At 34.1% G+C, this 12,715-nt stretch overlaps 1 protein-coding gene across 1 annotated transcript in view; it reads left to right on the forward strand.

The window, feature by feature from the left end:
• The window catches only part of LOC136851294 (endoplasmic reticulum lectin 1-like), an 89,238-nt gene that overhangs the window by 18,040 nt on the left and 58,483 nt on the right, over nt 1-12,715 (forward strand). Inside the window, exons 5-8 of the mRNA XM_067125289.1 lie at nt 3,617-3,881; nt 8,000-8,120; nt 9,148-9,324; nt 10,610-10,744. Coding sequence (XP_066981390.1) covers nt 3,617-3,881; nt 8,000-8,120; nt 9,148-9,324; nt 10,610-10,744 — 698 coding nt within the window. The remainder of the gene's footprint in view (nt 1-3,616; nt 3,882-7,999; nt 8,121-9,147; nt 9,325-10,609; nt 10,745-12,715) is intronic.

Consider the following 12,715-nt stretch of genomic DNA (forward strand, 5'->3'; position numbering starts at 1 on the left):
CTTTCTCATAATTGAGTATCCTATCTACTAATGGATTAGTAGTTGCAGATCCTTCCTTCTCTCTAGCAAGGGGAGAGAGGGACTGACTATGAACAAACCAGTTGGTTATTCTTAGCTTTATAGTCCCCAACACTGTGGGTTCACCAAACCTTTTGAATCAGGATATTACATTCCTTAATTCAAAATGCCCAGAAGTCTGCAGTTGAACAAAAACTTGTCAATAAATCAGAGGCACCGGTCTCCTTCCTTTGCTCTTTCATGACCAGGAAGAGAGTACCCAGGTGAGCCGAACTGCCAGTCTGTTCAGAGATTTACTCAGAACCCTCCCTCCAAGAGTAAATCTCCCAAATGTAAAGACCAAGGGCTTGTATTTGTGTAGGAACCAATAACAAATTTTTAAAGTAATTTGTATTTTTCATAACATAAAAACCTGAGGTCTTTACATAAATGGCCCACTTCTTACCACCCTGCATTCTGTTACCTGGGCCAAAAGATAAACTGCATAGAATTGAATGCGCACCGACTTGTTGGGCAATGCTTCCACCCCTACCATCGGTAGCTGTTATCATAACCACCTTGCAAAAGTGTAACGGCTGCTTTTCCAGCTCGCTGAAAGTTAATCTTAATCTTATATGTAAAGACCTCAGGTTTGTATGTTAGGAAAAATATAAATTACTTAAAAAATTTGCCATTTTAGAACCATCTGATATCATGTGAGTGGTATTTTAATCTTGAATTATTACAAATACGTCTCACTGAGTATTAACTGGATAGTCAGTAATAACTTGAAATACAATACCAAGGAATATAGCTTATTTATGTATTATTATACAGTAGTTTTGTTATGCTGGCATTCATTATAAAAATACACTAGTTTACACATGTCAAAAATACACTGGAAACTTGAATTGAGCATTCAAGCACTTTTAAAATAAATAAAATAAAATAATAAAAATGCCACATAAGTAATTTAAATGTTGTGCTGTCTAATACAAGTTTATACTGTTGGTATGTTAAATCAGATTTTTTAGTTTAGCTCTTAATAGAATATCAGAGCATTCCAAGGCTGTATTTATTATTACAATACCTCCAAGTCATGCATATCAGTCAGTATGGTGTTGGTTGCTTCATTAGATGTCAAGGTTACACCTTTTTTTAACCCATTTCATGTGATATTCATGGGCTTTTTCTTCCCAAGATTGAGATTGCTCTCCTTTATTTGTTAATATATTATACTAGTGGAACCTGGTTTTGATACCTCTAGTTTAATCATGATTCAAAATGTCACCCACCAAGTTTCTCTTACCTAGTTGTCTTGTCCATGAACTTAATGTCAGCCCAATTCATGCTGGTATGTGTTTTGCATATATGATAGATATACTGTATATGGCATGCACTTGACCATTTCTCATGTTTTTTGTCTTTTCCTAACAAAAGAGCTGCTATTATTATAGACCCAAAGGTTGCTTTCCCCACTGTAAATGGCATAATCCTCTGTTTGCCAATGGGACAGTACATACTTCCTGCCAGGAACACAGTAGAAAGTTGAGTTTAGGTAGTTTTCAGACATGTGCAAAACAGGCAACATGCTCCTGGCAGCAAACCGTGAAGGAGGTTTGATTTAGGCTAGCCCTTAGCTGCAAGGTTGCAGTGGGAGCATATGGGCAGTCTCCAGCAGAGAGTAATCCCCCTCTGTTTCCAAGCAGATTCCTTGTCCTGTCCAGTGAAACATTGTTGTATCTTTAAATTCATTACTATTTCTTATTTACTATCTCATGACCACCACTCAGCAAAACAGGTGTAAACAGCAGCAGTTGCTGGCATGAACAACTGAATCGAGAAATAGCTTTTTGCCGACGTTAGTTACTGTAACCATCACATGTTTATTTAGAATTGCATTACAGCTGTCGACTTGTTAAATACTTGCTAATTCTCAGTTGTGACTTCCTTAAGTAGAAATAAAATTACTGTATTTTCTGGCATCAAAGATGCTCCAGCCTTGAAGACACACACCCACTTTTCACTAGCAAATTTTTGAAAAAAAATATAAACATAAAAATAAACTCACACAACTTTCACCTACCTTTTTGTGGGTAGGTTAGCAACATGCAGATCCTGTTAACCACTTACAGTGTGCATTTCTCTTTTAAATTATGTAGATACAGTAACTTTACACATAGCATACAGGCAGGTACCCATGGTATGATTACAGCATACAGGCAGGTACCCATGGTATGATTACACCTACACTGAATTACTGTATTCAAGTTCTATAATCCAGTGTTTGGCCCTACTGTGGTTTTTACCCTCACTGGAGTATTTGTATTATAACCAAATATAATGATATAAGTATGTGGATCGATCAGCGTTGCCTTGGCTTTGTTTTGGTTATTGCACTACACTATTCACTTCTCTCAATGCTTTTAAGTTCTGTGACTTCAGCTGATACAGCATATTGAATATTGTAGATTTTCATTTCATTTATTTTAGAAATACTTTATGTTTTCCAATCACATTGATTTTAATATTTAATAAACTTTTCTGAAGTTGAAATACCAATGAAGCGAAAAACTTGAACAGGTGTTCAAGTAGGCTAATGTAAACTGCCAGCTGTATTTCATTAGAAATTTCTTTGACCATCACTGTCTCAGTGCTTGCTTATGGATGGGGATAGAGCCAGTGCTGTACTACCACTAGTGCGAGTAAGGTCCCCTCTCTGGCTGGCCAGTATAGTCTGTTGTTAGGTCCCTCTTTGTCAGTCTTTTTTTGTGCCCACACACAACACTAAACACCCTACACATCATATTGATTTTGATCTGTCCTTTTTTGTTGAAGAGAAGAGACTTAATAGCCTGGTAGGAATCTCTTTTAGGAGTGGGTCACTCCTAAAGAAACCACTATTCTTAACTCTTGGACAGTGCAGTAGACTGTGTACCAGGGTCTTCCACTGTCTTGGATTGGAGTTCCCTTGTTTGGATGCACACTAAGCACATTTTTCTGTCAGTTCCCTCTTCCTCTTGTTTTTCAAATGGTCTGTTGGTCAAGCCTAGTAGAAAGACCAAGGATGCCTGGTGGTTTAGCAAGGGATTGCCTGATCCTTATCATTTTCATTTTCATTTTCAAAACCATCACTACTGTCCTTCCTTCAGTGTCTAGCAAATCTGGAGAAGATATTTTTCTTACTGGATGTGCCGGCTCCTCCCATTTGACAGAAGTAATTCCAGTGATAATTTTATCTTTTTTTGGACATAAACTTTTTAATTTTTATTTTACATATATAAATTGTTCCTGTTATTGTTTATGTTAAGTTTGCAAATATTCCTTTTATGCTTGTTTTCTATGTTATTGCTTCTTTCTGGTGATATTGAACTTAATACTGTTGTTCCAGTACAGTATGTATGTTGCTTGAAACCTCTTTCATTCAATACCAGTATATTACCCTCCTCTGATGAATTTTTTTTTGTGTTTACATTTTGAGATTAAGCAAGAAGAAAATATATAGAGTTAAACGATAAATCATGAAAAATAGTTTCTCTTATGAAGTTTTGTCAGTATTCTTTGGAATCTTTGATATAGATTAGTTTAAATTCTGGTATATATTGTTTTTACTTTTCAGAAAACAGACTGGATCATGAATTGAAGATTAACCCAAAAGCAGAGATTCCTACAACAAAAATTGAAGGAAAAACGATGCCATATTTTATGGTGAATTATACTGGCGGTACCACTTGTGATTTAACAGGAAAGCCACGCGTCAGTCACATTCTATTTGTGTGTTATGAAGAGGGCCGTCACGATATATACAGCATTAAAGAAACATATACATGTGAATATGAGATCATCATATTATCTCCCTATCTTTGTCAGCACCCTTCTTACAAGTAAGGATGGAAATTGTGTTTTATTTTAAGAACTAAGTACAGCATTCACCTGTGTCATTGTGGAGGAAAGTGGTTTGCATTCATCACAAGTCATGAGCATAAAATTTTCCAAAATGCTGAAATATTCTACTCTGGATCCATTAGTATAGGGGAAAGGGCTCAAACAGTTATTTTAAATCTAAAAGCTTTGGCCATTTCATTAGATTTTTAGGCTGATATAACTAAACTACTTGTTGCCTTGACTTTGTGATTATCATTTTGATTTAACCTCATTTGTATGTTTAATTTTTCATCTTTAGATTTTGTTTATGTGCTTCATAGATGAAACTTCCTTCACTTTATCCGGTGATAGTTGGTGATATACATGTATGAAATAGTTCTAGTTCCATGCTAATCATTTCCTTCATTGCAGTTAATGTAGTGGAATAGAATCTCAATGTGCACCCTTGAATGAAACTTCTTGTGATGATTTTTGGATATTACTAGGCTTTAAGCAATTTTTACATGTCCCCTATGGCAGGTTTTTTTAAAGGAAAGCTCAAAATCACAGGACGTATAAAATTACTAGTATTTCAAGACTGTGAAAAGAAGTATAGTTTTACATTTATGTGCAACTAAATGAGAGATTTTTTTATATTTAATTTTTATGATTTAGATCTACCATGTAAATGAAATTCTTTTATATGTACAGTAGAACCCTGGTCCTCGACTGTATCATAACTTAACCTAATCGGATTTTGATGCAAAATTTCGAGTAAATTTTGCATTGGAGCTCGAACAAAAAACCAGAATCTGACCCGATAAACTTCATGATTTTTGTAAACAAAGTGCTTTATATTTCAGTCAGTTGATGCTAGTTGCCATGTGTTGCTAATGGGATTAAAAGTTTGACAAAACAGAGGCCTCCCATAATAGATGAAATAGAAAAATTGTTGTTAGTATGGATAAACAAAAATAGATTGCTGGTGATAGTGTTTTGGAGGCAGTACAGGCAGTCCACGGTTAATGGTGGGGGGTTCCATTCCCGGCCGAGTGCTGCTAACCAAAAATCACATAATTATGGTAATAAATAGCGTTTATGACGTAAGCACCAGCAAACTGCTTATCAGTGCTGTTAATTGCGTATCTGCGTCAATAAACCTTTTACCGATGCCAATAAACTGATTATGACACCAATAAACCTTTTACGACGCCAATAAATCGCTTACCAACGGCAAAAATCACTTACTGTCACCAGTGTCACCGAAAATCTGGTTAACGACATCCTTAGCCAAGCGCTGTAAAACCGGATCACCGTTAACCAACGCTGCCGATAAGCGAGGACTGCCTGTACTGTATTTGCTATCGTAGAAGACACACCCCTATTTTACAAGGACATTTTGTGGAAAAAAGTAATTTTAGTATCATAACAGTTGTTGAAAGATATTTTAAAATGATTTTGTAGGGAAAAAATGTGTGATTCTCTGCATGAAATACAATACAGGTACACTATCCTTTATCCAAAATTCTAAAAACCGAAAAGCTCTAAGAAATGAAAACATTTTGTTGAAAGTAGAGCGTCAGTTCATAAGGTTGGTGGTTTGGTGTGCTAATGGCTGACCTGAGTCATTTGTGTGTGTGCTGCTACTCAAATTATTTTTCGTACGAAATCCCAAGAATTGACCTTAGAAAATCCCAAGATATAATGAAATAATTGTACATCTGCCAAGCCTTAGAGTCCTAAATAAATTCATTCTCTCTCTCTCTCTCTCTCTCTGGAAAAGATACTGCTAATTTGAGTCTCTTTAATCAATGGGTATTAGCACATATGCACACACTGTGTATGTCAAGACCCAGCAGGAAATAATGAAGAGCTTTTCATTATTTCCTCCTGGCTCTTGATATACAATCTTCATGTTACTTGTGATCGTATAACACTGTGTGTGTGTGTGTTGATAACAGCGTGTGTTCATAATATTTTAAAAATGTATAGTATAGGTAATACATTTTTGGAAGACAAAAAAACATATAAATTTCGTTGTTGTCAGTTGCCTGGAGACGGGAAACAGAAATGGATTAACATTCCTCAAGAAATTAAAGAGATGACTCTCTCTCTCTCTCTCTCTCTCTCTCTCTCTCTCTCTCTCTCTCTCTCTCTCTCTCTCTCTCTCTCTCTCTCTCTCTCTCTCAGGAAAAGATACTGCTAATTTGAGTATCTTTAACCAGTAGGTATTAGCACTAGCACGTATGCATACACTGTGTGTGTGTATTCATAATGTTTTAAAAAACGTGTAGTACAGGAAGACAAAAAATAAAACATTTTGTTGTTGTCAATTGCATGGACTATAAAGGGTGTGACCAGCAGGTAAACAAATGGATTAACATTCCTCTAGAGATTAAAGAGATGAATTTTGTTTTGAAGATATGTCAACACAGTGTTAGTAAATATCTTCTGTTTTGAAGATATGTCAACACAGTGTTAGTAAATATCTTCTGAAGCAACAAAAAAATTATTTTGTTGTTGAAGAATCTCTGAACCAACAGTTTTGCACTCAAAGTAATGAGAAGGAATTCAGCCTTTTCTTCGTGTAATCAGTAAAATACATACACTTAAAAACTACGTAATGTATTAAAACAAGCACTTACGTTATCGTCAGCTTCACGTGCGCAAAACGTTCTTTCTCAGACAGAATACAGCTAAAACCTGATTGGCTGGCTGGTTGCCATGGAGAACTGTTAGCCAATAACAGCCCCCTATGTCTGTTCGATTTAGACATTTCGATCACAAATTGTGTGTACGGCACTAAGTTTGAACATTGCCATGATCATGATTATTTGATTGCTGCTTGCAAAAATTACTCAATAATTTGCTTTATATAATTATTTCCTCATGAAAACAAGAATTAACAATTATTTTTAAATTTAATATAGTGGCATGAAAAATCCCACACGGTCTGTTGTAGTGATGCATCATCACTTGTGAATCCTGTTCCCGGATCATCCTCAAATGTCAACTGCAAACTGATGATGGCGTTAGTAACATTAAAGAACAACTCTCTCCAACTGAATTACAATTATTTTGATCTTGTATAGTTTTGCATTTTATGGAATGTTTTTGTTGAAAAAATGTGTCAGTGAACGTATGGTCTTAATTGTCCGACTATTTTATTATTGATGATCTTAATTATCTCACATTCATTTAACAGTATATTAATATAAATAATAATAAACTATAATGAATAAATAACTAAACTGTAATGAAAAAACATGAAAAATGTTTTGCTGTAGTATTGATGATTGATTGTGCTCCTGACCCCACAGTTCTGAAATCTGAAAAATTCCAAAAAATGAAACACCTGGCCCCAAGGATTTCGGATAAAGGATTGTGTACCTTATTGTGAGAGTAATATACGTACAGTATTCCAGTAGACTCTGTATGAAATTTACTGAAAATACTGCTGTATGTAAACGTTTATGTTACCGCGACAATCCACCAGAGCAGCACTATGGTTTGTTTACATCCACTCATGGCAAGTGGTTGAAAGGCAAGCTGCTGACATATTGTGAACAGTTTTTCATAAGTTTGTGCTAACAGACAAAATTTGGCTTGTTTTCAATAATACTGCAATAATTACGCTTCTTTTTCATTTTTTTATTATTAGCAACAATTTTTGTGCCTACCCAGTACAGTACAGTACCTAGCCTAGCCTACAGTGCTCGGTTTCCCATTGGTAATATGGCCACATTGGACGTAGGGCAGTTTTTTATACAGTATACTGTACATTTAAAAATAAAAATAGTGCGTCTAATATGGTATGTTATTTAACTTTGAACTGATTTAATTGTAATTTATGTGTAATCTTTTGTATAAAAAGGCAAGGTTAGGGTAGTAACTGGTGGTCGAGAACAGATTAATCCGTTTTCAGTTATTTCCTATGGAAAAAATTGATTCGGATCTTGACTGAATCGCATCTCGACGCTGCTTCTGGAACGGATTAGTGTTGAGGTCCAGGGTTCTATTGCCATCGATGTGACTTTTGTGACAAAAATATAGGAATCATCAGATTATGATGTGGGTATTCTGTAAGATGTCTATGAGTAATTGGTAATAATTTTTACTTTATTGTAACCAATAACAGACCTAGGGATTTACCACAAAACGACCTCCACTGCGTGCCCGTAAGTGGTGGACCCATGAGACCTAGAAATCTTTTGAAGTTTGAAGCAGAAAGCTTGAAGTTGAGATCAAATGGTGCTGTGGTAAGCCATACACTAATTTATTCACCTTGGTTTTGTCATGACTGCATTTTCTCTATATCAAGGAGAAATTTTTTTGTTTATGTTGTGATGCACATTATATATGTTCATTGTCCAAATTATGAATCCCCAGGTAATATACTATTATATAGCAGATTCAGATAAGGTCAGAATTGTTTAAATTCTGGGATATAATTGATATAGTAGTTTGAAAAATTACCATAGCCATTTTATCACATGAAAAATGAGCATAAGTTTTTGGTTCCTAACCAGCTTATCAGTTTTCCATCATAACAAATTAGTTAGCCTTCTTCCATAACTAGTCCAACATAAATAAAATAGTCTGATAGTGTATATTTGTGAATAACATGTATTCCAAATCTCCAAAAATGTTATGACAGATAGAGGGTCTGCAGGATTGTTTTTGACAGTTATGTTGATTCCTAGGGATTATTTATCAGTTATATTCCAAGGGAATTTTGTATGTAAATTATGCTTTCCAACTCTAAATCAGAATTGGTGTTCTCTTTATGTTTAGATTTGCATGAGGTTCTGTTTTTTTAAGTGCCATATTTAAATACTGTACTAATAAAATTCATTATTACTTTATGTCGTTCTAATACTGTAGTGGTGAAATTGCTTTACAGTAAACCCCCCGTATTCGCGTTCTCACGATTCGCGGACTCACGTATTTGCGGATTTCTCTGTGGAACATAACTACCCATTATTCGCAGAAAATTCGCCCATTCGCGGTATTTTTCACTGAGAAATATTCACTAACTACTGTATTTTCATATGATTTTCATGACTAAATGCACTTTTTGTGACAAAACTATTAAAATACTCATGTATAAGCATTTTTAGAGGGTTTTTCTTGTGTTCAAATTATCAAAATAGGCAGTTCTAAGTGTTTTTAGAGGGGTTTTAAGTATTCGTGGATTTTAGCTATTCGCATGGGGTGTGGTACACATTCCCTGTGAATACGGGGGTTTACTGCATATCGTAGTTGACCTTAACATATCTTTTTCAGTTAAGTGGTGATACATCAGGTGGTTATGTGAAGCTAGAAATAGTAAAGGATGCAGGAGAAAGTCCAGTTACTGAAAAATCCCAGGCACAAACTAGGTTGACGCTCTTTCCCCCTCAGCCGTCCGTTGATCAGAAACTGGTAGAAGACTTTCTTAATGGCGATTACTGTCTGCATGGGGTATGTAAACATCAGCTTAAACAACACACTCCTTCTGTACATGCGGTATTCATGGAAGTAGTAAAATAGGGGGATGGGTAAACCTAATGCCTTTTTCTAACCCAGCCCTCAAGAAAAGAGGGAAAGAAAGGCAAGGAAGCAATAGACCTTTAAAAGAAAAAAGGTTATTAGTCTGGAAAAATTGAAGCAGGAAGAGAATACCATAGCCTGCAGTAGCAGGAAAAAGTATTCACTGAACCTTAATGCCCTTTCTAAATAGGATTTGCCTCTTTACTAATGGATTAATTTTGCCTACAGCTTTTCATCTGTTTGATTGACATCATCCATTATGGCTTTCCAACTTCTTTGATTTTTTCCAGTTGTCTCTCCTCATTTAGAAACAAAGCCAGTCTCATGAGATTCTAGAAATGACTTGGTGTCATTAAATAATGAGCCCATTTGAGCTGTCCCTTCTCCAGAGGTATATTTAGTACTATCTTGTGTGTTCCATTGGCTCTGAGTATTTTAAGATTTTTTATATTTTATATTTTATGAATTTGTTTTTTAATATATTAAAATTTAAGCCTTGTGTTTTTCTACCTTTCTTCATAGTTTTTTCATTCTGTGATGACTCTGTTCCACAAATGTGAAATTTTCTTTCAATATTTATATATATATATATATATATATATATATATATATATATATATATATATATATATATATATATATATATATATATATATATATATATATATATATATATATATATATATATATATATATATATATATATGTGTGTGTATATATATATATAGATAGATATATATATATATATATATATATATATATATATATATATATATATATATATATATATATATATATATATATATATATATATATATATATATATATATATATATATATAGATAGATATATATATATGTGATGACTCTGTTCCACAAATGTGAGGAAATTTTCTTTCAATATTTATATATATATATATATATATATATATATATATATATATATATATATATATATATATATATATATATATATATATATATATATATATATATAGATATATATATATATATATATCTATATATATATATATATATATATATATATATATATGTTATATATATATATATATATATATATATATATATTTATATTTAAATCATAACCTATTTCTTTTTGCTAGGTAAGCAGTTGTGTGTGGCATTCATCCTGTATGGTGTACTAAAATTTTTATTTTCCTCTAGTTTACCTAGTTTATCACAAGTTTGTATTTCAGGGCTCAGGTTGGTGGAAGTATGAGTTTTGCTATGGACGAAAAGTTGAGCAGTACCATGAAAATCGAGACGGGTCAAAAATTGTAAATTTACTAGGCATCTTTAAGATTGATGAACATAAGAAATGGATAAAAAAGGTAACATTTCTTTCAGATTATTAATTTTTTTATATTATGGTTGTGAAGTAGAGTCCAAATGTTATTCCAGTTTTACTTTGCAAGAAGGTGAAGACTAGTTTTTGTACATTTTTATTAGGTGTAGTTACATAATTATAATGGTTATGATAATGATGGTTTCCTACAGGAATACAAATCATCACCTCAGGTATAGGAGTATCTTTCAGCACGAGCTGAAAGATACTTTGTAACAAGGTGGTTAACCAGGTGGTTAACAGGTGGAGATGGGAGGTGAGTGGAGGAGTATCCCTCTCACCAACTGTCACACTCACTTTTCTTTTGGCTGCAGTTGACAACAAACATGCTACCTTTTGCTGTCCTAACTGCCAGTTGAGAACTTGAATTTTGGATGAGTATTCTCGCTCACTATTCTCTTTTGTTTAATTACATTGTTTGTTACTTGTTCTGTTTTATTCTTAATGCTGTCAATGCTGAGACATTACCACCTATGTGGGCTGTTATGTCCCTGGTAATGACTTAATTTCCTTAGATAATTCTGTTAGAAGGGAATTTCCTGCTAGAAAGTTGTCTGGGATGTGCCAGGATTGTAACTGTTTTTCATGAAAGGTTCATCAGCAGCTGTGTCTTTCAGTGAAATATATACTGTAAGGCTTAGTCATTTTGGAAGTTCCTGCAGGAGTTTAGTCTAACAAGGATTAGGTATTCCTATTGTTGCAGCCGCCTCAATTTAATCTGGTGGAGGAAGGCGGCCTTCACAAACTCCTGAAGTGGTTACTGATAGTTATGGAGGTCGTGGCTTTTTTGACTGCTGCATTATAAAAGGGTTTTCTGGTTGCAGTTCTTCCTGGAGATTCTTGTGATGGGTGTAACTTAGTCTTTGGTTCCTGACTTGGCCAGCCCTGTGATGCAAGGAGGGAAGAATAGAGAGCCATTAGCATACTTCTTTGTCTTCATCGTCTTGATGGGAATGGCTCAAGTACCCATCAAAAAGAGAGGGAGCTTCTTACTTTCATGAAAACTGAAGGACCAGTACTTTAGAGTACCCATTCTTTGTAATTCTTGGAAATAGTTTGAATTTGCCTGGGGAGGAATCGTGTACTAGTTTACAATGCTGTTTTGGACTAACAACAGTCTTTTCCCAGGAATATTTCATACTTTCCCACTTTAGTTCTGCTTGGGCTCTTTCAATACTATTTTCTTATTACAATACCCTTAAGTTATGGAGGAGTTATAGTGCCTTGAAGGGTGTGACATCTTCATTTCTTGGTGGGCTTCTCACTTTTTCATCACAGATGGAGGTTTGTTATCAAGCACAGTCCAATCTCATTCCCAAACAGTAGATACCCTGAGGATGGCTTCTTGTGTTAATGATTTTATGGAGGTACAGGGACACAATCCTTTATTTAAAATCTTTGGAGCCAGATTTGTTTTGGTTTTTGGAATTTTTCGGATTTTGGAACTGGGGTCAGGAGGGTAATTAAACATCACTAATGCAGCAAAAATATATGTTTTTCCATTTTTCATGTTTTTTCATTACAGTTATTTATTCATTATAGTTTATTATTATTTATATTAATATATACTGTTAAAGGAATGAGGTAATTAAGATCATCAGTAATAAAATGGTGGGAAATTAAGACCATATGTTCACTAACACATTATAGTAAACCCGTATTTGCGGTCTCACGATGCACGGACTCACCTATTCACGGATTTCTCTATGGAACATTTATACGCATTATTCACTGAAAATTCGCCCATTCACAGTATTTTTCACAGAAATATTCACTAATTACTGTATTTTCATCTCATTTTCATGAGTAAATGCACTTTTTGTGATAAAACTAATAAAATACTTAGGTAGTGCTCGAGTTACAATAATTCACCTTACAATAATTTGATTTTGCAATGGGGTAAGCAATTAATACAGATACGACAATATTTGTAAAATATTTTTAAATTTCGCACGGG

This window comes from Macrobrachium rosenbergii, chromosome 23 (genome assembly GCF_040412425.1).
Source record: "Macrobrachium rosenbergii isolate ZJJX-2024 chromosome 23, ASM4041242v1, whole genome shotgun sequence".
Lineage (NCBI taxonomy): Eukaryota > Metazoa > Arthropoda > Malacostraca > Decapoda > Palaemonidae > Macrobrachium > Macrobrachium rosenbergii.